Source organism: Apus apus, chromosome 1 (assembly GCF_020740795.1).
Source record: "Apus apus isolate bApuApu2 chromosome 1, bApuApu2.pri.cur, whole genome shotgun sequence".
Taxonomy (NCBI): Eukaryota; Metazoa; Chordata; class Aves; order Apodiformes; family Apodidae; genus Apus; species Apus apus.
In genome coordinates, this window is record NC_067282.1 from 202,108,106 (window position 1) to 202,133,426 (window position 25,321).

The 25,321-nt window shown below is 44.5% G+C and overlaps 1 protein-coding gene across 1 annotated transcript in view; it reads left to right on the plus strand.

The window, feature by feature from the left end:
• Nucleotides 1–25,321, plus strand: part of SFMBT2 (Scm like with four mbt domains 2) — a 125,979-nt gene that overhangs the window by 47,240 nt on the left and 53,418 nt on the right. The window contains exons 5-7 of the mRNA XM_051641340.1: nt 3,955–4,043; nt 7,343–7,589; nt 15,223–15,320. Coding sequence (XP_051497300.1) covers nt 3,955–4,043; nt 7,343–7,589; nt 15,223–15,320 — 434 coding nt within the window. The remainder of the gene's footprint in view (nt 1–3,954; nt 4,044–7,342; nt 7,590–15,222; nt 15,321–25,321) is intronic.

A 25,321-nucleotide genomic window follows, 5' to 3' on the forward strand; every position in this document is an offset into this window, starting at 1 on the left:
TCTCAGACCATTCCACAAACTCGTCACTTCTCCACACAGCAGACACCATGCAGGAGTGCCACAAAATAGGTCTGTTACTGCTGGCAGTAGTGGGACTCTTGGCCAAGCTGGGTCCTTGTAGAGCATCAAAACCTCATGCTCTAGAGGACAAACCTCTGCTATGAAGACAGACTTGAGAGTTGGGGTTGTTCATCCTGGAGAAGTGAAGGCTCAGGGGAGACCTTGGAACACCTTCCAGTATCTGAAGGGGCTACAGTAAAGCTGGGGAGAGACTGTTTACAGGAGCATGGAGTGATAGGGTGAGGGGGAGCAGTTTCAAACTGAAATAGTCTAGTGGGAGGTATCCCTGCCCATGCAGAGAGGTTGGAAGTAGATGATCTTTGAGGTCCCTTCCAACCCAAAACATTCTGTGATTCTTTGAATCCATCTGATTATGTTTCTGTTGTTTTGGTCAGGCAAACCACCACTTAGAATACAATTTCCAAAGTAGTCTCAATGTAACTAGAATATCTCAAATGCTTTCTGGTCATTGGACCTATGTGGAGCTCCTTCGTGGTGTGGGTGACCGTCCTTTCCAAGGTGCCATCTTCACAGATGGGCTGTGCCTGGTTGTTCTTGTTTAACATTTTTCTTGATCCTCAAAGGCTTTTGCAGATACCGTAATTATTCAGATTCACTTCATTACTCATAAAAATTAATATTTGAATTGTAGTGAGTTGACCTGTAGTACTGAAAAGGTTGCTTGTGCTCCACAGGCACAAAAAAAGGTGCAAATCCCTGTTCCTAGAACTTCAATCTGTTCTCTCCTAGAGGTTTCAGAACTCCCTTTATCTACACCACAACAGGAGAATAAAAGAAAGCAAAACTAGACGTTAGATCTGTTTGGAGAAGATGGCTCTGAAACCACTCAGAAACTGGGAATAGTTTGGGTTTTTTCAGCTGAGTCTGTTTAGTTGAAAACAAAGGCTACCTTGGCACCTCTGGACTTTGGAAGCCTGTAATCCAGCTTTGAATGTGGAGAGGAGCAATGTCTTATTTGAGGTGTAAAAAAGCTGTGAGGTTCAATCTTAAAAAGGATAAGGGATTTTTTTTTTTTGAGAGGCATAAGAAGGGGGACTGAGCAAGATCTGTGAATCAGGCACCATTAAGACATCTGAAATTGGGCATCTGGAAAAGGAGGCTCCTGAAATCTGTTGACAACTTTGAAAAAGCTGTATTTTTTTTTCTCCCTCCTGCCAGCTTTGGAAGTTTGAACCGTGTTCTTTTTATCACATTTGTCATTCCTTAGTAATGAAACTCTGGCATTCAAAATTTGGCTGACAACTTTGTGGGTATGAGCCAAAATGAAGTTCAACTTGCACCTTTCTCTGATGCTTCCTGTGCTGTTCACAGCAAGAGGCAGAAGCCTGAACTAGAGGGACTCCAGCCTTATTCATTATGACAATTACTACCTTCTCTCTCATGCCAAAATTAAGCTTGTTTTCTTTATCCTAATGTAGATGGACAGGAACTGATGAGGTGTATGCAACAGGAATGTTGAAAGAGATAGTACCATGTATAAACCATTTCTTCTCAGGCTGTCCTTTCATCTTAAATAATTTAAAGGTCATAAATATTCTGGAAATCCTGCAAAAGACTTAGAGCAGTTCCAGGCAAGCTTAGGTATTTTATAGAGGCTCAAGTCTAGCACTTTATAGTTTGCTAATTTTAAATACATTTAAAAATGAGCTTTCGGTTATCTAGATCTATCAAACTGAATGTGTAGTTCAAGTGACATAGGGAGAACTGGCTTTTGGGAAGGAACACAACTCAGACATGAGGTGTGGAACAGTCTGCTGGGCATGACTTCTGGATTCATCTGCGGCCAACTGTGTGGATTGCATGAGGTATTTAGGGTATAAACTGAGTATAGGCCAGAGCCCAAGTGTGCCAAGCACCCATGCTGGAAGCAAGCCCAACCATGAGCATTTCTTCATTCAGTTTTTGGCAGGAGATGGCTTGAGGATGCATTTTGAGAAGGCTCAGGTTTGGTCTTCTTGTCTGGCAGTAACAGCGGCAATATTTGTGCCCGCAGTGCTGTTTGCACTGAAGGCTGAAGTCCTCTTGCACTAACCACGGAGGCTGCACGTTCTCGAGTCCTACAGCTCTGGTTCTGCATGGTCAAGGCATTGACACCTTGTAGTCACCTGTACACTGTATCTGCTACACCTGTAGCTGACGCCCATCTCTGGGAAGGGCTGAGCAGTCACTGAGCTTTTAAAACATTTAGAACGCACAATGTGCTTCAGACTGGGTCACTCTTGGTTGACTAATGTGGCATTTCCCTAAAAAGTGGAGCAAAGGACAATGCTTCCTTTGAGCAAAACATGAGGGCTGCTGTCATTTAATTATTTTGGACCTATGCTGTTTAATTTCAGCCTTTCCTGGGCTCCCCTGTGGGGTAATGCTCTTTAAACCATGTATCCAATTGTTTGTTCAGATGAAATGTTCTCATTTTCAAATGCTTGTGATTTTTCCCTTCTATAGGTGTTGCTATATTAGCAGGCTGACTGTATCACTGTTGATGATCTCACACATAGTTAAGATTTTTTTTGGAGAGACAAATATCTTTGGAGGAGAAAACAATGATTCCCATTTACAGGGAGGTGGAACTAAAGTCTAGTTTCTGGGTTTCTGACTGCAAATGCACGATGCATTTGTAGAGGCATCTGAATCTCCCAAGCTGAGATTTGCTAAATTGCCTTTTGATGCTCAACTTTTACTGATTTCAGCAAGAATTGAACCAGAATTTGAGTCCCAGCAGCATCATTGATATGTTTCAGTTCAAATCTTATGAAACTGTGTGGATATAGATCGTGAAAGTAACACATGCTTATGGTGTAGCTCAGAAATTACTCAGCCTTTTTTTTTTTTTTAATAGATGTTCTGGATATATTCTTTATTCTTTCTTCTTACAAGTGTGTTGACTCAGTAGTTGATGTGATATTCTCAGGGTTGATTCTTGTGCTTAGTGGGGGCAAGCACCCGGAGTTCCTGTTGTCCTGTTGAGGAACTGGAAGTATGCACAGCTTTTTTTTCTCTTAGGTCATTAGTGAATATAGAAAGGGACTTTATAAATCATATCTGAGCCTATATAGTAAGCAGGAAACAAGTGGCTACACAAGCAGTGGTGAGTTTTGAAGGAGAGAGATGGAGATGATAAGCCATGCTGTTACAAATCACTGTCAGTGGCTATAGTGGAGCAAGATTTAGATTGGATATTAGGAAGAACTGCTTCATGGAAAGGGCTGTCAGACAGTGGATCAGACTGCCCAAGGCAGTGGTGGAGTCACCATCCCTGGAGGTGTTTAAATGATGTGTATTTATGGTGCTCATGGACATGGTTTAGTGGTGGACTCTGCAGTGCTGGGTTAATGATTGGAATGGATAATCATAAAGGTCTTTTCCAGTTGATTCTAAGATCTTCTCTCATTTTGGATGTAACTGTGTGCACATGTTGCCCAAGGAACTGGACAACAAACCATCTTTTCTCCTGATCTGGATCGCAGTTGTATCTGAAACTGTAGAGCTGGTAAACCCTGAGGAGATGTCTATAAAATACATGTGGCAACTCAGATTCACAGAGTGGTTGGGGTTGGAAGGGGCCTCTGAAGATTATCTAGTCCAACCGCCCTGCTAGAACAGGATCATCTACAGTAGATCACACAGGAACTCATCCAGATGGATTTTGAATGTCTCCAGAGAGGGAAGCACCACAACCTCTCTGAACAACCTGTTCCCGTGCTCTGTCACTCTCACAATAAAGAAGTTTCTCCTTGTGTTTAGCTTGAACCTCCTGTGCTCCAGCTTGTGCCCGTTGTTCCTTGTCCTGTCATGGGACGCTGCTGAAAAGAGCCTGGAGCCCATTACCATCTGCTGTGCTAAGCATTTCCTTTCTTCCCTCCCCCTCCCCAGCAATCAAAGAGAAGTACATGGACTGGACAGAGTTCCTCATACATGATCTGACCGGCGCCCGGACTGCTCCTGCCAATTTACTGGAAGGCGTATGTATTAGATTGCAGTTTCTATCCCCGCGGCGTCGCGCGGTGCCTGCTCTCCCCCCCGCGGGGCCGTGTGCTTGCAGCGTCTGTGTGCTGGCAGCGGGGCCTGGGCCAGCCTTGGATCACGTTGCCATCACTTTGCTGGCTCTGCTTCTCACCCAGGGATGGACAGTTTGTTCTGCCTTGTGGCTGGTGCTTAGGAAGTGGGGTGCGGCAGAAGGGCTGGGCGGTGAAGGGGAGCGTGGAGGGAGTCTGTAGGAAGGAGGACGTGGACTTTCAGTGCCCTGTTAGATCCACCAAACTGATGATCTGACCTTTCTGGTCAAAATAGAGGCTGGAGAGGGGTTTTAGGGGGTTGATGGGGAGCTCTGTCAGATTTCTGTGTACAGGGCAATGGCTCCTCCAAGGACATCCCCTCCACCTAAACAGAGCAGTCAGTTTTAGCAGAGAGCTTGGGTGAGGTGGCCTCAGTTATAGGTAGTCTGGAGTGAAGAAGGGGGTGTTTTTTTCAGATGTGCTCATATGGCCAAGAGCCCAGTTTGTGGAGCATATTCACAAGGTGACTTGCACCTGGGGCAGCCTCAGCTTGTCTTGAGATCTTGGCCAAAAATCCTGCAGATTCATCTTGAAACTGTGGGAGTGGGGCACCTTCTCCATTAGGACCTGCCCTGCATCTTGTGTGAATGCTTCTCATGAAATGCCCACACCACATCCCCAGCATTGGACACTTTTAAGAATTAACTGGGTGGGATGCTGGGCCATCCTGTCTAGAACTTGCTCTTGCCAAGGAAGGTTGAACCAGATGATCCTTGAGGTTCCAACCTGGTATTTTGTGATTCTGTGATAAGGAGAATAGACAGCCTGTCCTGAAGGAGATAATTCCCTCTGCCCCTCTGTATTTAGGCTGAGAGAGAAGACATGCAGGCTGTTTACCTTGGTGTAAGAGCTCATGTTGGCTTTTTGGAAGCCAGCTTGCATCCAGGCACCATTTTTTGATAATTTTATCCCTGGTCACTCCCACCTGCCGCAGCTGCATCCTTTTTCCACGTGCCTGTGCAGTTCAAGCAGCCTGGCAGGGCAGAGCGTATCACCAGGGACTTTTCCCCACCCTGTCTCATAGCCAGTCAGCCCAAAACAAGGCCCATCCTCATGTCTGCTGCATCCCTCTTCCTGGACCACTCCCAGGTGGTGTGCACAAAAAGCTGGAGATACCCACCACCCATCCCTAGTCTATGCCATTGTGCAGCGCTCCGGTCCCTTTCCACAGGCAGAGAAAAGTGGCAGCCCCAGGCAGAAATGCAGAGAGAGAAAACATTGCATTGGTTTGAAACAGTTTCTGACCCCTTTTTCTGGTGTTTTATGTAAGAAATGTGCTTAGTACTGTCTGTGTCATGCAATGTATGTAACCCCTTGTCGACACATTTGCTGTTGGTGAGCATTGCAGATTGTTGTTGTACTGTAAAATCAATATATAGTGAGACTGGTTGGGGTTTTTTATTTTTGCATGCTGGCCATGCATATAAAGAGTTCTCACATTATGGTAAATGTTAATATTTCATGCAAGCCAGTTATTAATCTTAGCCATTCAGTTCTCAGGGGTAAGTGACAACCCATTGACTTAAAATTTAGCACACAAATCAGAGAAGCAATATTTGCTTTTTTTACGGCCAAGGATTTATTATAATAAGTTAAATCATTACACCTGCATTTCATATTAATGTTTTGTTGCAGTGAAACAGCTGTGTGAGAGAAAAAAGGAGGACATTAAAGTAGATTTCTATTAAATTATTAGATTCTGACACTGCATTTTGCCATCAAATAATATTTGAAGATATTATACAGGTGCTTGTAGCCTACACTACAGAGGAGTGGTTTGTAGTGGCAAATATATTGTTCTAAGAAATATTTATTAATCATAGAGGTGTTTTAATCCTGTATATGTGATAAGATTACAATTAATTTTTATTACATTTTTTACCAAATTCTCATTCTGTTGCCTGCATTTTTGACTTGAGAGGTGTAGTCAAAATCAGTTGCATTTCAAAATTTTGAATATTTTCAAAATTCAGTATGAAAGAGAACTTATTTGAAAAATAAGGCTTATTCCTCTCTTTTATTTTTTTTTTTGGTGTGGGTTTTTTTTCCAGCCATCCCTAGAAAGAACCATTCTTACTGGACTTATTCTGATTTATGGAATTAATATTTTTTTAAATAACTGTGAAAGGTTTCTGTTGTTTAATTAACTAGAAGTGGGACAAACAGGAAGAAAAAGTCCTTGTTTTTAATATCTTTTGCCTGCTCTTTACATCTCTTCTAATGAGCGATGCTGGTAACTCTTGGGGTGTTTTTTAGTGCTGCCCTTAAACCCCTGGAATTGAGAAATTGCATAAGAATTGGAATTTACATTTAAAAAGAAAGAAATAGAAAAGAAGAAATCATAACTGTTGCACTAGTGGAGAAAAGCTTGACAACACAGAGATGCTCACTATCACCAAACAAAAACACTGAACCCCAAAGGTACCGTTCTGCAAAGCAGCTCATGGTTTTTTAATGCCTGTGGTTGGCAGCTTTGCAGGTGTAAAGTTGAGCACGTGTGTCAATGGATGCAAAGCTGAGATCACACAAAATACTGTGTGTAAGCAAATAACCTCATTCACTGGAGCTTCTTGAGTATGGTGGCTGGATCCAGCAAATTCTGTGTGCCTGGGGCTCTGATCCCAAGGCCACTTACGGTGATGTGAACCTGCCGTTGGCTTTGGGCTTTGGGGTATCCACCATAGACTCTTGTAACCGTGGCAGTGGGGAGTAATTTGCTTTACATGCCAGTAGGAATGAGGTGAAGCCTTTGGTGGAAAACATCAGTGCACAGAGAGCAATTTCAGGTTGATGCCCAAAGTAGTCACCTTTTAGTTATGTGCCAGCATCCAGTCCTGTGATTGGTTCTTATCAGCTGCAGTCAATGAGAATTTGGTTTGAAATCCTCCGATATAACTGGGCTTTGAGTTGTTCAGGAGCATCCTAAGTGGATGTGCCTTATGAGCTGTTCCACCTTTTATTACTCTTTTTTTTGGTTGTTGTTATTGTTGCTGATGTCGGTTGAGAAATTAGCACAACTGTTGTTTTCTGTTTTACTTCTGAATTTGCACTTGGAAGACATTGGGTAAAATAGAAGAAGAACAGACTGTTTGCTGATCGCTTGGATGGTGGTGTGAAAAACAAAAATAATCTTCTGCTGTCATCTGTTTCCTTGAGAAGTCTTCAAATAAAGTTTAAAATAAGGAGTTTTGCTTCTATTCAAACAGCCTCTGCGAGGAAAAAACCCTGTAGACCTCATTACAGTTGATTCCTTAATAGAGCTGCAGGATTCCCAGAATCCCTTTCAGTACTGGATAGTTAGTGTGGTTGAAAATGTTGGAGGAAGATTACGACTTCGCTATGTGGGATTGGAGGAGACTGAATCCTATGACCAGTGGTTGTTTTACTTGGATTGCAGACTTCGACCAGTCGGTTGGTGTCAAGAGAATAAATACAGAATGGACCCACCTGCAGGTAAGGAGCCTCCTAAAACTCCTGTCTCTCTTTGTAGCATTTACTGATGCTTTCAGTTACTTGTGCAACCCATTTCTTCTTCTCCAGCATTCACATTGCTTTGACAGTAGTTTCTAGGTGGAACGCAGATGGCATGTGATAGCCATCTAATTTAGGTTCAAAATGGTTCAGGTAAACTGTGTTCAATTCATTTAATAAATTCAGTTTAGTTTAGCTCACTCCTGGAAGGAACCAGTGTCCAGTAAATGCAACTTTGTGTATTGGTCCACCAAAAGGCAAAGCTGAGGAGGATGGTCCAAGGATGTGCCTGGTTGCCCAGCCCTTTTCAGTGGTGTTTTAGTGGCCTTGTATTCTGGCCATACTGTAGCCATCCTGGTAGAGGCCTCACTGATAGCTAGTCTTCTGTTCTCCAAATCAAGTCCTAGGTGACATCTTCTAAGATACAGTAGGCTCCATTTGCTTTCCCTTCCACTAAACACCTTTTGTCCATTTGTCTTTCCATGGCCACGCACATTTCTCTTGGGTGACAGTAGACCTCCATGAAATTTCTCTGGGGGGCTAAAGAAAGTGTTTTGGAACTCTCATGGTCCTTTTAACACAGGTCTAACTTGAGGTCTCTAATGCGTTTTGGAAGCATGTGTTTTTTCTTCATTGATAGGTAGGAATCAATGTTCCCTGTTACTTCTAAATCAGATGTGAATGCTAGAGAGCATGAGTATCCCTCACTCTGTTATTTTACAGAGTGTTTGTGTTACACAGAAACACTTTTTCATTGACTGTCTTTGAACTCTCCCTGCCTGTAAAGGTTTGGTGAATCAATACAGAAATGGCCCAGATGAGTTGTTCTTCCTCTTTTTAATTCTATTTCTCTTTCTACTCTTTCTTCCTTCTATCCAGTTGTGCTTCCTTCTCTGTGGATCCCATCCCTCTCTGCCTTTTTTTTTTATTTTCATTTTTTTCAGTTGTCTCTAAACTTGTTATTGGAATCTTTGTTTGCTGAAGTTATTTACGGTTCTTCTCCCGTCTTCTTGATTTAACCGCTTTTAAAATTTCTTTCTCTTGTTCTCATCTGTCCTAATCTGATCTCTGTTTCCTCTCCTTGGCATTTCTCTGGTCATTCACTTTTTGATGAACATTGTTACTCATTAATTCAGTGTTCTAGATCTTCTTCCTGACTTTCATTGACATAGGGGGGCATTATTTCAGACCTCCTAAAGGAGGTCCACTTCCCACTTTCTCACAAGTCCTCTCCTGAATACTGCTCCCAAGGACCTTTCTTTGATCCCACCTCTGCTCTACCCACTTGTCAGGCTCTGCAGTCCAGTAGCCGGTCCAGAATGGGAATCTGGTGTATTTATGAAGGCAGAATGTTTGTTGTTCAGCTTCTGACAGAATGGACTATAGTGGTCATTTGATGTCCACCTGACATCAAGATGTTCTTAAAGCACAGTGGATGGATAAAGCTTAAGAAACAGTTGTGGTATCACATTAAGCCAGAGGAAGAGGAGGGAAAAAGGCAAGTGACTCATTTTAGGAGATCTTTTTTGAGTTAGAGTCTGCAAAAGAAATTCTGGAGCAAGCAGGCAGGTGAGCAGTAGTGAGTTGTCAGGGTAAGATGCTGGCAGAAGAGAACTCTGAAGAAACTCAGGGATGAAGATAGTACACCACAAACTGTCAAAGGGTGCTGTTCCCTAAGTGCCCCAGGCCACAACCCTACTTTCTTACCTCCTTCCTTGTGACTCCTATTGAAGATAGGATTTGGACTTGTATGGTATCTTGCGGTGCAGTAGGAGGAGTGTCTCCAGCAGATCAAGGGGGGTTCTCCTCCCCCTCTACTAGGCCCTGGTGAGACCTCACTTGGAGTAATATGTCCAGTTCTGGGCTCCTCAGTTCAAGGACAGGGATCTACTTGAGAAAGTCTGACAGAGTATATGAGGATGATTAAGGGACTGGAAGACCTGCCTTATGAGGAAAGGCTGAGAGGCCTGGGGCATTTCAGTCTAGAGAGGAGAAGACTGAGAGGGGATCTAATTAATGTCTATAAATACATGAGGGCTGGGCATCAAGAAGGCAGGGACAACCTATTTCCACTTGTGCCTTATGATAGGACGAGGGGCAATGGATTCAAACTCGAGCACAGGAAGTTCCACCTCAACATGAGGAAAAACTTCTTTCCTGTGAGGGTGACAGAGCCCTGGAACAGGCTGCCCAGAGAGGTAGTGGACTCTCCTTCTCTGGAGACTTTCCAGACCTGTCTGGATACCTTACTTAGTAACCTGCCCTAATTTTGGTCCTGCTCTGACAGGGGAATTGGACTCGATGATCTTCAGAGGTCCCTTCCAACCCCTGATATTCTGTGATTCTGTATGCAAGACCAAGTATGGACCTGCTTACTAAAGAGAGACAGTCTGTGGGCACTGTGTTGGTTTTTACACATCAGGGATTAGATTCACCTGTCATAGTGGAGGCATGAAAAAGACAGTGCAGCATGAGGTGTTGCTTTCTCTGTATAATTGGTGGAGATTTATGATCAGTGGATCAGTAGGGCCACTTTTCTTTAATATCGTTATCAATAATCTGGATGAGGGGATTGAGTTCACCCTCAGGAAGACCATGCCAAGTTGGGAGGGAATGTTGTACTGCCTCAGGGTAGGAAAGGTCTACAGAGGAACCTATATGGGCTGGATCAATGGGCCAAGGTCAGTTGTATGAGGTTCACCAAGGCTCAGTACTGGGTCCTGCACTCGGGTCACAACAACCCTATACACTACTACAGGCCTGGGAAAAAAGTGGCTGGAAAGCTGACTGGTGGGAAAAGGACCCAGGGGTGTTGGTCTATGAGCCAACGTGTGCCTGGGTGGCCAAGAAAGCCACCAGCATCCTGGCTTGTATCAGCAATAGTGTGGCCAGCAGGAGAAGGGAGGTGATCGTGCCTCTGTACTCAGCACTGATGAGGCTGCACCTCAAATCCTGTGTTCAGTTCTGGGCCCCTCACTAGAGGAAGGACATTGAGGGGCTGAAGTGTGTCCAGAGAAGGGCAACAAAGCTGGTGAAGGGTCTTATGAGGAGTATCTGAGGGAAATGGGGTTGTTTAGTTTGGAGGAAAGGAGGCTGAGGGGAGACGTTCCTGCTTTCTACAGCTGCCTGAAAGGAGGTTATTGCTAGGTGGGGGTTGGTCTCCCAGCTATAGAGCAAGAGGAGACAGCCTCAGGTTGTGCCAGGGGAGGTTTAGATTGGATATGAGGAAAAAAATCTTCACAGAAAGGGTTGTCAGGCCCTGAAACAGGCTGCCCAGGAAAGTGGTGGAGTCACCATCCCTGGAGGTAATTAAAAGCTGTGTAGATACTGTGCTGAGGGGCATGGTTTAGTGGTAGACTTGGCAGTGCTGGGTTAATGGTTGGACTTGATCTTAAAGGTCTTTTCCAACCTAAACTGTTCCATGAGAAAAGTGGATGCCTAAGTCATGTCTAACAAAGCTCAGATGAAACTCCTTCCTAAGCCTAATTTTTCCACTCCGAGGATAGAAAGCAATGAACACAGACCTGTTTGTGTAACTTTTGAAATCTGAAGCTAGTTGAGATGACTCCTTGATTGATAACAGGAACAACCTTAGACTGTATGTCAGAGCTGTTACGAATCTTCTCCAAAGAGGTGCTGAGGACATGCAGCTCCTCCCAAATCCAGCTGTGTGTTCAATTGTCATCAAATGAAGTTGTTCAGTGTCCCATCAGTTCTGCAGGTTGTGACAGTGGTTTTCCTACCCTTGACTTGGATGCTGCAACTTCAGTTTTATTTCCTTGTGTGTCTGGGCTGTGATTTTTCTGTGGTGACCCACCTCTATGACCCACTAAGGTGGGTTTCACCTTGCACAGCAGTTTGAGGTCAATCTTTCAGGATGCAAAGCATCTCATATAAAGGAGATCCCATGGATCCAAATGTCTACAGTATTGTAGGTCCCTTTTCTGAAGCCATCCATATCCTATTACCCACTTAATCTGAAAAAATGTGCGAGAGGTTTCTTAGGATATAGCATCCTGAGTCATCTCCAAATGGCAGCTTTTAGGGGGTTTATATGTCTCGTGAGCCCTTTTAAGTGAGGCAAAGGGGTCATGGACTGTTTTCCCCCTCAAATGTAGGTCTGAATCCAAAATAAGCCTCCTTGTAAGTACAAATTGGCAGAGGCTGCTTGACACAGAGCCACTGATGGTCTTGCCTCGACTGCTTATACAGGAAGAGATTGTTTCTTTTTATGTTACTTAAATGTGCAGTCACTGTAATTTTTAATGACTCATTTCTTGTTAACCTAAATACAAACTGACATGGTACACTTTGTTCAATTACCTACAGCTCTATCACTTAAACAAAATGCTTTATGCTCTTTGAACTGTGTGATTTAGTGTCCATATCCTTGCCAGCATAAGCTGCCATTAATTAAGTGCACGTATGATATTGCTTGCTGGTTTTTGAAACCACTGGAGTTGTCTTTATCTCTCAGTTTGTTGACACTGTCCAAAGAAGTTGCTGCTTGTTTTCTCTGTTTTTGGGCAAATTGGCTCAAAATGCCATTTTCTCCCCCTTTCCTGTGCTTCACTGCCATCATGGTAGAAACCAAGGGCTTGTTTTCAGCTTGTGGGGGAGCATCCAACAAGGTTCTCCAAAACTCAGACTCTTTCACAGAACTGTCAGAATTGGAAGTGACCTCTAGAGATCATCTAGTCCAACTCCCCCACTAAAGCAGGATTGCCTAGAGCACATGACTCAGGACTGAATCCAGGTGGGTCTTGTATATCTCCAGAGGAGGGGACTCCACAACCTCCCTGGGCAGCCTATGCCAGTGCTTTTGTCACTCTCATAGTAAAGAATTTTTTTTCTCATATGTAAGTGGAACTTCCTGTGTTCCAGCTTGTGCCTGTTGTCCCTCATCCTGTCACTGGGAACCACTGAGAAGAGTCTGGCTCCATCCTCCTTGCACCCACCCTTTAGATACTTGTATACACTGATGAGGTCTCCCCTTAGCCTGCTCCTCTCCAGGCTAAAGAGTCCCAGATATCTCATCCTTTCTTCATAAGGGAGATGCTCCAATCCCCCAGTCGTCTTTGTTGCCCTCCTGTGGTTTCTCTCTAGCAGATCCCTGTCTCTCTTGAACTGGGGAGCCCAGAACTAGACACAGTATTACAGCTGTAGCCTCATCAGGGCAGAGTAGAGGGGCAGAATGACCTCTCTTGACCTACTGGCCATGCTCTTCCTAATGCAACCCAGGATTCCATTGGCCCTCTTGGCCACAAGGGTACATTGCTGGCTCATGGATTACTTGCTGTCTACCAGGATTCCCAGATCCTTCTCCTCAGAACTGCTTCCCAGCAGGTCCACCCCAAACCTCTGTTGGTGCCTGGTGTTATTCTCCAGGAGCAGGATCCTACACTTGTCCTTGTTGAACATCATGAGGTTCTTCTCTGCCCAGCTCTGCAGTCTGTCCAGGTCACACTGGATGTCAGCACAGGCCTCTGGATTGTCAGCCACCCCTCCCAGTTTTGAATCATCAGTGAACTTGCTGAGGTCACACTGTTGATGAAGATGTTGAACAAGACCAGACCAAGTACTGACCCCTGGGGGACACTGCTGTCTACAGGCCTCCAGCTTGACCTGGCTCCATTAATTACAACCCTCTGAGCTGTGTCACTCAGCCAGCTCTCAATCCATCTCACTGTCCACTCATCTAGCCCACACTTCCTGAGTTTCCTAATGAGGATGTTATGGGAGACAGTGTCAAAAGCCTTGCTGAAGTCAAGGTAGATGACATCTGCTGCTCTACCCTCATCCAGCCAACCAGTTATGTTGTCATATAAGGCCAGCAGATTGGTCAAGCATGATTTCCCTTTGATGAATCCATGCTGACGTCTCCCAATGACATTTTTTGCTTTCACTTGTTTTGTGATGATGTCCAGAACAATTTTTTCCAACACCTTACTGGGTTAGTTGAAACAACAGGGTGGCTGCAGCTTAGGGTAAAATCATGTTGTATCTCCCAGTTTGGCATCATTTGAGCCAAAAAGTGAGAAACTGGGTGGGTCATTTCCCTCCCTGTGCTTCAAGCCGATCAGATCTCCTGCAAGTGATGGAGCAACAGGACTATAATTAATGAACAATTAGGTAAAGAGTGGGCTTCTTAATACTTGTGACTGCTATACATACTGTAAAAGAAGACTTGAAATGTATTCCTATTAATAACCATAGAGTCGAGGAATTAAAAATGCAGCCCTGAGAGGTTAACATTTCCCTTTAAGTGTGTTTAAATTCATATGCTTATTCTTGATGTCTGTTCTGAAGTAGTAAGGTTTGATATAGTGGAAGTATAAATACATCCACTTCCAGTGAGTGATTCTGCAAATCCTATTTTGATAAGGTCTTAAATCTGTTGAAATCTGAGCATAAAATTCTCTTGTAGCATCAGTGCTAGGTGAAAACATTGCTTGCCAATTACTTCTTTTATACATATTTTTATTTCCTCCTTCGGAATTGTAAGATAGAGCAGTAAATCTTTGCTAGCTAGTAAATATATATGGTTATGAGATGTACAGAATTTAAATGCAAATTGGGCCAAATTGAACTGTGATGCAAGTGTGTGAAGCCAAACTGACAAAAGCAAAGCTTCACACTATTCACTCTGTATCAAGGTTCAAGTTTATTATTAAGTAAATGTAAATGTTCATTTCCATTTTAATAATTGCTGCAATCTATCTACCTATCTTGTCTCTTTAAGACCTTGATATGAATGTTCTGCAATAACTTGTTATGTGCAGGATAACAATATGTTTTCTAGGGCAGAAGTAAATCCAATATAATGTTCTTCATCATAGTATTGTTTCCTACATTGTTTCCTTTGATGATTCATGGGCATTTCACTGCACTGAACCATACAGGGCTTGTTAATATAATGATTTAATAATATTAAACCTATTTAAAGAAACTCACTGAAAGCAATGTGAATCTGTACAGAGATGTTGCCTAAATGTGTGATGATGAAAAATCATAAATGTAGGGCTTTGAATTGGTGTGATAGCCTGGTTTGAGCGTGGTAATAACAAATGAGTCTGGGTAGGGACTGAGTCTGGGTAGAGACTGAGCTTAAATGTTCTTCCCCACACCTACCCCCACCCAGTGCAAAAAAACCCACAACCCTACGATAAAAAAATAAATATTAAAAAATAAGACTTTCCAGTGAACACAAGCCTTGTAAAAATATTTCTGGTCTTGTTCTAATATAACTAATATTGGACCTGAGGGTCCTCAAACTGGAAAACGTCAGGTACTTTGAGAATTGAAAATCAAAGGAGGGTTTATGTTCTTTTCCAGTACAGAGACAGTACAGTTCTCATTTCTTCAGCACAAAATGAAGGACGTGTATTTTTCTGGTTTTTACTCCAGGATATAAAACATAATCTTCCTCAAATGTGCCCGTGCTGGTTGCTTTTGTGTTGAATTTATCCTTGCTGTACAGCTTGGAAAATATACACTGTTCATTTCACTTGTACTATCCATTTTTATGACAGAGGAACTTAAGTCTTTCAAAAGTGTTTGATCTCCAAACAGTCACCTCTTGGTTTTGTTGTTTGTTTTCTTGTCATCACTTTAGATATCTATTCTCTGAAGACTATATCTGAATGGAAATGCGCTCTGGAAAAATCCCTTAATGATGCAGCAAATTTCCCTCTTCCGATGGAAGTGTTCAAGGTAAAAAATACACATTTTTCCTTCACTTACAGAGCCCGTGAAGAACAAATATCCTGTGGTGTTTAGCAGCTTATGTTTAACTTCTGCAGGAAAAGCCATTGCTCTAATACATCACCGAGAAAGGTCACAAGTGAGATGTATGTATGAAATGCAGTTTTATGTGTGGACTTTCTATTCTGAGAACAGATTGCTTGCAGTCAGTGTTTTCTGGAGGCTGGGGGTGATCAGCACTGATTTCTCCAACATTATTTTCAATGTGTCTTATTCTGTAATAAGCCATCGTATCCAACTGTGAATTTTCAAGAAAAAGATGGAAGTTGACATAAATTGGATAGATTTCTGTGAGTCTTGCTCCTTCAGGGGCCTGTAGTGGAAGTGCAAGATAATTTTACTCCCACATCTTTTTTTTTTTTTTCTTTGGTTTTTAATAGTTAGAGATGTCCTTCAGCCCTGAGGCACCAACTTTAATTTCCCGTCCAGATCTGCGCTGCTATTAATCATGATGGCTGAAGATAATCCTGATTTCTAGTTGTGCCTGACTGGTTTCTAACAGTCATGTCCTCTCTCTGGTGCCATGGGCAGGGTGGTGGTCTCTGCCAGAGGAGGCTTGGGGTGCTGTGTTGGTGCACAACAGTGTCTTGCTGTCTCCAGTGTCACCTCCTGTTTAGGGACCTGGTGGGCCACATATGTCCTACTCACTACCACTTCTGGCTCATCCAGCTTGGGGACCCTTCAGGTTCCTTCCTTAACTAACTTTTCACCAGAACACCCCAAAACACCCATGTAATTGGTGCAGTTCACATGTAAATGTGACACTTAGGGACATAGTTTAATGGTGGAGCTGACAGCTTTAAGTTTATGGTTGGACTCAATGATCTTAAAGGTCTTTTCTGATCTAAATGATTTGATGATTCTGTAATTGGAAGAAGGAGCCTATCATGTCCCATCCTGGCTGGCATGCCAGAAAACCCCAGTGCCACCTTCACCCTTTCTGCAGGGACATGCTGGCAGCTTCCTGTGAGGAATCCAGGTTCCTCGACCAGCTGAGATGCACTTGAATTAGCAACATTAATTTGGGAATTCTTTGCTAATGGCCCAGGCAGTGGCTCATTTGCTTGCAATCTGAAAGCTCTGCTGGTCTGGGAGGAGTGGAAAGATACCTGGATTTGTGCAAGGCATTTGACACTGTCCCACATGACATCCTGGTCTCCAAACTGACAAGGCATGGATTTGACAGATGGACCACTCGATGGATAAAAGATTGGCTGGATGGCTGCACCCAGAGAGTTGTGATCAATGGCTCAATGTCCAAATGGAGGCAGGTGACGAGTGGTGTCCCTGAGGGGTCAGTATTGGGACCAGTGCTGTTTAACATCTTTGTTGGAGACACAGACAGTAGGATTGAGTGTATCCTCAGCAAGTTTGCTGATGATACCAAGCTGTGTGGTGTGGTTGACACCCAAGAGGGAAGGGATGCCATCCAGAGGGGCCTTGACAGGCTGGAGAGATGGGCCAGTGCTAATCTCATGAAGTTCAACCAGGCCAAGTGCAGGGTCCTGCACCTGGGTCAGCACAAACCCAGGCACAAATACAGGCTGGGGGAAGAACAGCTGGAGAGCAGTGCTGAGGAGAAGGACTTGGGGGTGGTAGTTGATGAGAAGCTCCACATGAGCTGCCAGTGTGTGCTGGAGCCCAGAGAGCAACTGCATCTTGGGCTGCATCCAAAGAAGTGTGGCCAGCAGGGCCAGGGAGATGATTCTGCCCCTCTGCTCTGCTCTGGTCAGACCCCACCTGGAATGCTGTGTACAGTTCTGGTGCCCTCAGCACAAGAAAGATATAGACCTGTTGGAGAGTGTCCAGAGAAGGGCCACGAAGATGTTCAAAGGCCTGGAGCAGCTCTGCTGTGAAGACAGGCTGAGAGAGTTGGGGCTGTTCAGCCTGGAGAAGAGAAAGCTCTGGGGAGACCTTACAGCACCTTCCAGTACTTGAAAGGGGCTCCACGAAAGCTGGGGAGGGTCTTTTGATCAGAGAAGATAGTGATAGGACAAGGGTTGATAGTTTTAAACTGAGAGAGGGGAGATTTAGGTTAGATACGAGGAAGAAATTCTTCACTCTAAGGGTGATGAGGAACTGGAATAGGTTGCCCAGGGAGGTTGTTGATGCCCCATCCCTGGAGGTTTTTAAGCTCAGGTTGGACAAAGTTTTGTGCAGCCTGATCTAGTGGTGGGGTTCCCTGCTCCTGGCAGGGGGGTTGGAACTTGATGATCTTTAGGGTCCCTTCCAACTTAATGATTCTATGATCCTGTGATTCTATGATGTGTGTGTTGGCATTTGGCATGAATGTGGGTTTGAGAAGCCCCGTGTTATGGTGAGAGTTTTGATTCTCTGCTGTTCCTTTCACGCGATGCTTCAATCTGCCAACTCACTCTATTAAAGTTTGCATTTGCAGCTTCAGGATCAAAAATGGATTGTGTGGGGCAGAGATTAATCACAGCAGGGAATGCCTGATGTGTAAATTTTATTCCTGTCTGTAGGAAGGAGTGAAGAATGTTTCTGATGAGCATCATAAACCATCCTTTTTTTAAAAAAAAACAAAAACACAAAAAAAGTTTATAACTAACATCTGTTTTGCTGCCTCTTCTCAGCATGCCAAACTTAAACCCACTTACTTTAATTATTGCATCAGGGTCATAAATTTAAATTCAGCAAATCCCAGTTGCCGTGCCATGTGGTTGGAACTTGCTAAGATGTTCCTCTTAGAAGACAAATGTGAATTCCAGTGCAAAACATTGGAATGCTTGAATGGCCCAAGAAGAGAGTTACTGTGGGGGCAAACATGTCAAAAAGGCAGGATTAGGTGAATAAGGCTTTTTTTTTATTTGTAATGTGAAAGCTGAAAGGTGAGCTGAATTCAGTGTCTGGTGTAATCTAAGCCCCTGGTGCTAGGAAGGCAGGAGGCTGAATAAATTATTTCTGTGTGGACATAACTTTATTCTGCTAATTTAGGGTGAATCAACCCCATCTTATGCCTCTTAATTAAGGAGAAAAATAGGAGAGCTTGTCCATGCCTATAAGCCTGTCCTCTTCTAATAATGACTTAAACATGAGTTAAGGAAAGGCTTTGGGAGACTACCTGAGAATACACTTGTCTGATCTTACAGGATAAGCCAGTATTTATGTGTGGGAGCTTCAAGAAGAATCCCAATTCCCAACAAGAAGTGTTTAATCCAAAGGTTTCTTTTTAATATTTAAAAAAAAAAACAAGTTTCAAAAGCATTTTGTGAACCCAGCATGGAATTAATGTCACTACGTGGTGCCTGGGGTCCCTGCTACTGTAGCTGTCCTGTGTTAGATGAGATATAAAACATGGTGTGTGACAGCTGGCAACTGTTGAAGATCTTCTGGGAAGCTGGAAATGTTTGCTTGGGTGGACACGCTCAACTGCACTCTGAGCTATTTTATTCCACATTTCCCTACAGAAACCCATCCCTGGGGAGAGTGTTTGTGCTTGCTCTACAGACATAAGCAATCCCTGAGGTGAGCAGGAGCACGTTTGGCTAGATTATGGTTTGAATGACTGTTGTCCTTAGGGCTGTGGATGACTGTGGGCAGTGTCACTAATGTGCCATCAGCCTGGTCCCAGGTGCTAAAGCCAGGAGAGCAGATTCCTATTTCGTAGTGCAAGAAGGGTCTTATGGGTCTATCAACAGCACTGAGGAGAAGGACTTGGGGGTGTTGTTTGATTAAAAGCTGGTCATGTGTGCTTGCAGCCCAGAAACCAACCATGTCCTGGCTGCATCAAAAGAAGCATGGCCAGCAGGTCTGGCAAGATGACCCTGCCCCTCTACTCCACACTTGTGAGACCTCCCTGCAGTGCTGGGTCCAGTTCTGGAGCCCCCAACACAGGAAGGACAGGGAGCTGTTGAATTGAGTCCAGAGGAGTGCCATGAAGATGATCAAAGGGCTGGAGCACCTCTGCAGTGAGGAAAGGCTGAGACAGTTGAGGTTGTTTGGCCTGGAGAGAAGGCTGCAAGGAGATCTTATAGCAGCCTTCCAGTACCTGCAGGGGCTACAGGAAAGCTGGGGAGGGACTTTTTGCAAGGGCATGCAGTGACAGGACGAGGGGTAGTGTTTTCAAGGTGAAAGAGGGTAGATTTAGGTTAGATTTTTGGAAGAAATTCTTCCTTGGAGGGTAGTGAGACACTGGCCCAGGTTGCCCAGAGAAGCTGTGGCTGCCCCATCCCTGGAAGTGTTGAAGGGCAGGTTGGATGGGGCTCGGAGCAACCTGGGCTGGTGGGAAGTGTCCCTGCCCATGGTAAGAGTGTTGTAACTAGATGATCTTGAAGGTCCCTTCTAACTCAAACCATTCTTTGATTTATCAAGAGTTAAGAAATCCTTTGGATGTTATAGTGTGTTTTCTGGAATTACTTGCTATTCATGAGGAGTTGAAGTGCAAGGTAGAGAAACCCAAGGGTTACTTTCTGCTCAGAGACAATCCTGACCTGCCTGTGTGAGTCGAGTTGAATTCCAACAGGTTTTTTCTGTCTTCAGCCCTTCTAATAGATGGGCACGTGCTGATGCAGTAGCTTGAAACGTGCTTGCCTTTGGTTTCACTTGGAAGCCAAATCCCAACACACAGAATCCCCGGCCCCTTCTCGCGCTGCCAGCTGGGCTGGTCCCGCGCCGCACGTTGCGCTGTAATAACCCGCGAGTCGCCGTGTTGTTTGCAGGCTGCCAGATTATTTATACTCCATCTGTTCTTCCCCGTCCGTACCACTCGCCAGCCCTTCTCCCTGCCTGCTTTTTACCTGGCTGGGAGACGTGCATGGCGTCCTGATCCCTCTGTTGTTAGGCTGCCTTTTGACCCACTCCTGTCTCAGCTGGCTAAAGCCGTTTATCTTTGTAAGACCTGAGAACCCTCATGAGGAACATACCACAAAGGTCCTTGCAAGCGTAGCTGCCTCCGTGGCTCTTGGAAGCAAGGTTGCCTCTGATATCAAAGGTGCCACTCAGGCAAGATGGAGTCTGGTGGTACCTCCGTGGACCAGGGAAAATTGCTAACCTCTTTGCAGCTACCTCCTGACCATGGGCTTGGCAGCAAAGAGGGTAGGGAGAGCAATCCAAGGAGGTGAATGAAGCCAAGCCCCATCTGAGATTCTCCAAGGGTCTGTTTGGCAGCACTGTGTGAAAGTCAGGGTTGGAAGAGAAATACTGGAGACAGTTCAAGAAAAGCAGACGGGCTGAGTGGGATCTGGGTCCCTCAGCCTTCCTCATCTTTCTGGCTGTATGTTTAGCACATGTAAGTTTTTTTTCTCCATCACATGCTGGGGTCTCAGGATGGTGAAAAGTTGGTGAGAGGTTGGCTCTAAGGCCTGATCCAGTTTACTTGCTGCATCCAGGCTCGGTGTGGGGAGTTTGTGCATGACAACATGAGGTTTTGCCACTCTCATCCTCAGGCATGGCAGTGTTTTGTACTGAGAAGGTCTAATGTGCACCTACAAGAGTCTGCTCCCATGTAGGGGGTGAGTGACACCTAAAAGTCATCCACAGAAAAATGGGGGGGTTTTCTCAAAGACAGCAAAAGCCATAGCCATTTTGCAGGTTGGTGGCAGCCCATAGTGTGCACTGAATTTCACAGAATCATAGAATGCTGGGATGGAAGGGACCTCAGGGATCATCTAGTCCAACCTTTCTAGGTAGGAACACGGTGTAGATGAGATGGCCCAGCACCCTGTCAAGCTGAGTCTTAAGAGTGTCCAGTGCTGGGGAATCCACTACTTCCCTGGAGACATTATTCCAGTGTCCTGCTGTTCTCATAGTGAAAAATTTTCTTCAGATGTCCAATTGGGATTTTTTCTGATCCTCTCTCCTCTAACAAATTCCCATTCTCCATAACAATTACTGCCATAACATTGCTGAGGGCAGACTCAGCCCAAACAAGTGCCCATGAGGACTCAGTCTTCGTGGCCATGGTACTTAGGGGTGGGAAAGAGACACTGATGATACCACTTTGAGCACTCAAGTAGATGTTCCCACCTGTGTTTTCCTTTCCATTTGACTTTCCCACCTGTGAAGCGGGACTCATGCCTTGGACTCAACCAGGCTGCATTAGAGAACCCCTGTGGAGTGGTGTGGCAGTCCTGAATGCTGTTAAAAAACCCAAACCAAATGGGAAGAAAAAAGCAGAAACCCCACTGGATGCATATCTGTCTCTTTCACCTCTTGTCACCCGTGCTTCCACCACCCAGGAACATCAGAGCAGGCGCTGCGTGGGAGGGCATCTTTACCCCAGAACCATCTGCGGTGGGTCGAGCCATACGGAGAAGGTGTGTTTGGGTTTAGACTGGCTACTCTACAATGTTGCTGTTTCTATGGTAACTAGTTTTTTATTCAACAAGAGGAGCTTCAGATCTGTAGGGCTGAATTCGATCCTCGGCAGAAGGATCTGCAGTTTTTAAGGGGCTCTTCAGTAGGTGCAGTTCGTAGCTGGCTCTCATGCTTCTTCCTTCAGGGTCATGGTGTCTCTAAAGCCTCCCTCCCAGCACCCTTTCCTCGTTATCCCACCCCACATCTCTACGTTTTGGTCTTCCCGTGACCAAAATGTCAAACTGAGGGTCAGTTTGCTCCTGTTGTGCCTTGCTGGGGGATTTCTGTTTCTCTGCAGAGAGTGTATCTTTAAGGCAAATTGCTCCATGTTTAGCAAATGAAGATGTTGAATTACAAACAAGACCAATTCATCTGCAAATAATGCAGAGGATTGCATTCGGGAGGGTGTCTTTATTTATTTAATTTTCTCAATTAAAAAACAAATGCCAGATTCCTGAAGAGGCAGCTCAACCACTGCTATTACTGTGCTTTTGACTGGGTACCACACATGAGCTTTGTGATTAAAATTAGGCTATTAGGAGCAGCCAGTTTCTTGAAGAATTAGAGAAAACACTGGGGGAAGCGATGTCATTGAAAACAAAAACTGAATCAAATAGCGTGTTTCCAATCATACCAGATGGGGCCCTCTTCTTCTGTGTCTTTTTAGCAGGGTAAACCAGGGGAGATGTGACTGAAGACAATAGCATCTCACACTGTTAAAATTGGTGAGGATTAAACGGGGCTCAGGTCGATAATTTATTAAGTGTTCGGTGTTTCTAACGAGCCTCTCAACTTTGCAGCTTTTCAGCATTTAGACTTAGTTCTGAATTTTGCACAAAGTTGCAGTCTTAATGGCATGAACCTGACTATTGTGGACTGAAAGAACCCTGAGTTTTAGGGTATTGGAAAATCAGAGTTCAAATTAGAGCCTTTTCCTCTTGTCTATGCACTGTGTTAGCTGCTGAGTTTAAAATGAGATGACTCAGTGTTGTAGCTTGAGCAGAGTGGCCTGAAAATGAGCATTTTGCAATCTGAAGGTGATGCCCTTCCTTGGGTTTTTAGACACAGCCGAAGCAACCAGCCCACAGTACATTTCCCTGAATGTAATGGGCAAAAGCAGCTTAGCCAAGTGCTCCTGCTCTGTCTGCATTGGCCAGTGTAATGTAAAATTGTCTGAGATTTCACCCTTTTGGTGGCCAAAACACTGCTGTGACATGGCAAGATCGGGTTTATTTACATTTAAATGACATGTGTTGAGTAGAAATACTCAGAAACCAGGTTTAACAAGGTATTTCTGTACCAGAAAGGGCAGATGACTATGATGATTTAAAATTACATCCTTTTGAGTTGAAGACACAAAGCCAATGCTTAGTGACTTGATTATTAGGACCTAAGTGTGTCATCCACACGGGTACTTCCTTAAAGCCTGTCTTCATCCGTAAGAGTTGGGATACTTCTGTAAATTTGTGTGTGGATCCCTTTTGAATGATATTTAGTCTCCCAAGTCACCTGACATTTTTGAACCCTGCACTTCTAGTGACTCGTTAGCTGTGAAGGAGAAAATTATGCAACTATCTCAGTACCTAATGAAGAGGGTTGGGAATTAGGAGTCTGGTTCTCCTCCTGGCACTGTTGCTGCCTTGTTATTTGACCTTGAGACGTTCCAGCTTTCAGCCCTGCAGGTGATGCTGGTTGCAGTGAGCTGTTGCAGAGCCCATCAGTATTTCTGCAGAAGGGCTGCTGAAGCACACGCTGCGTGGGGATGGAGATAATGATGCAGATGCGTATCAAAGTGGGGCTGCCTTTCAGGTGGCCTAAGGGTCACAGCCTGTGCACGCTGGCAAATTTGCAGTCATACTGCTGTAAAGCCATGTGTGTGGAGCTGAGTTTAATTCCTTCTTGGGGTTTGTAGGGAAAGCTGTGGCAGCCCTGGCTTTGCTGGGGAGTTTGGACCATAAGTGACAGATGTTTGTTCAGCAGAGGGTTGTACTGTTTTCCATTCATTACCAGTGAGCGCTGTCGCAGGCTGTGTGATCTATTGTGTTGGAGATTGTGACTCTTTGAATGAGTAAGTGTGTGCTTGCAGCCCAGAAAACCAACCATGTCCTGGGCTGCATTACATGAGGCATGGCCAGCAGGTCAAGGGAGCTGATTCCACCCCTCGATTCCACTCTGGTGAGACCCTACCTGCAGTGCTGTGTCTGGTTCTGAAGACCTCAACACAAGAAAGACATGGAGCTGTGGGAGTGAGTCCAGAGGAGGGCCATAAAGATGATCAGAAGGCAAGAGACAGGCTAAGGGGGTTGGGTTGTTCAGCCTGTAGAAGAGAAGGCTCCAGGGAGAGCTTAGAGCATCTTCCAGTGCCGAAAGGGGCTACACAGGAAAGCTGGGGAGAGTCATTATACAAGGGCGTGCAGCTACATGGCAAGGGGGAATGGCTTTAAACTGACAGAGGGTAGACTTAGATTAGATATTAGGAAGGAATTCTTTACTAGGAGGGTGGTGAGGCACTGGCCCAGGTTGCCCAGAGAAGCTGTAGCTGCCCCATCTCTGGAAGTGCTCAAGGGCAGGTTGGATGGGGCTTGGAGCAACCTGGTCTAGTGGGAGGTGTCCCTGCCCATTCAGGGGGGTTGGAACTAGATAATCTCTAAGGTCTCTTCCAACCCAAACCATTCTATGGTTCTGTGTTCTGTGTACTTCCTGTGGTGTGATTTTTCAGTCTGCTGTGAGGAACCCTTCTACATCCTTGTGCATTGTTAATCCAGTTTACTTGCCTTGCTCCAGCAGTCAGAGGGTATTTCCATTGCCCCCTCAGGGCTTGTTAGCCCTGTGACAGGCAATGGGCAATCTGCTGGTGTAAATCCATGTGGTCAGTGGGGCAGCTCCTGGGAAGCATTGACTGCCAGTAGGAGTAAAGGTTCATAATGCACCAGGCTGTAAGATGTTCCAGCTGGTCAAAAACATTCTAACTCTTCATCTACATTTCAAATAAAATTAAAACTCACTTGGAGAAGTTGCTAGAAAGTAATGGCTGGTGATACCCTTATAGGTGGCTTTGAATGCTGGGAAACGGCAGTAAAGGGTTGGGTTTTGCCATCCATAATCATTTCAGGCATTTATTTTGCTTGACTGTGGAGCCTGACAGGATCAGGAGAAAGTCTTACCCTTCCAGTCCTCTTCTTGTAGCTGCTTTTATTAAACAGGCATCTTTCCTGTCAATGTGAATAAAGGGAGGAGAGAGCAGTTCATTATCCAGTATATCACTTTGAGTCTAATACTAATTAAAAGCTTTGCCTTCACTTCTATGCAACCTATTCTTAGAAATTATGTAAATTAATTGGAGTTTTGAAGAGCAGCATATGCCAAATCCTAAGTAATTACCTGCTGGCTGAGGCAACTGCAACACTGGAACTGGAGAACAGCATCAGGATCTTTTTTTTTTTTTTTTTTTTTCCTTTTGTGACTGCAAAAATCTGAGGCTGCTTCAGTAAATTTTGATGCCTCTCTTTAGTCAATACAGGAGAGGGATCAAATATCCAGACCCTGACCATTTGCCAGAGAGGTGCAATACAAAGGCTTTTTCCCTCTCAAAGCTTTTCCATCTCAAAAATGACATTTAACACAGACAAGCTTTT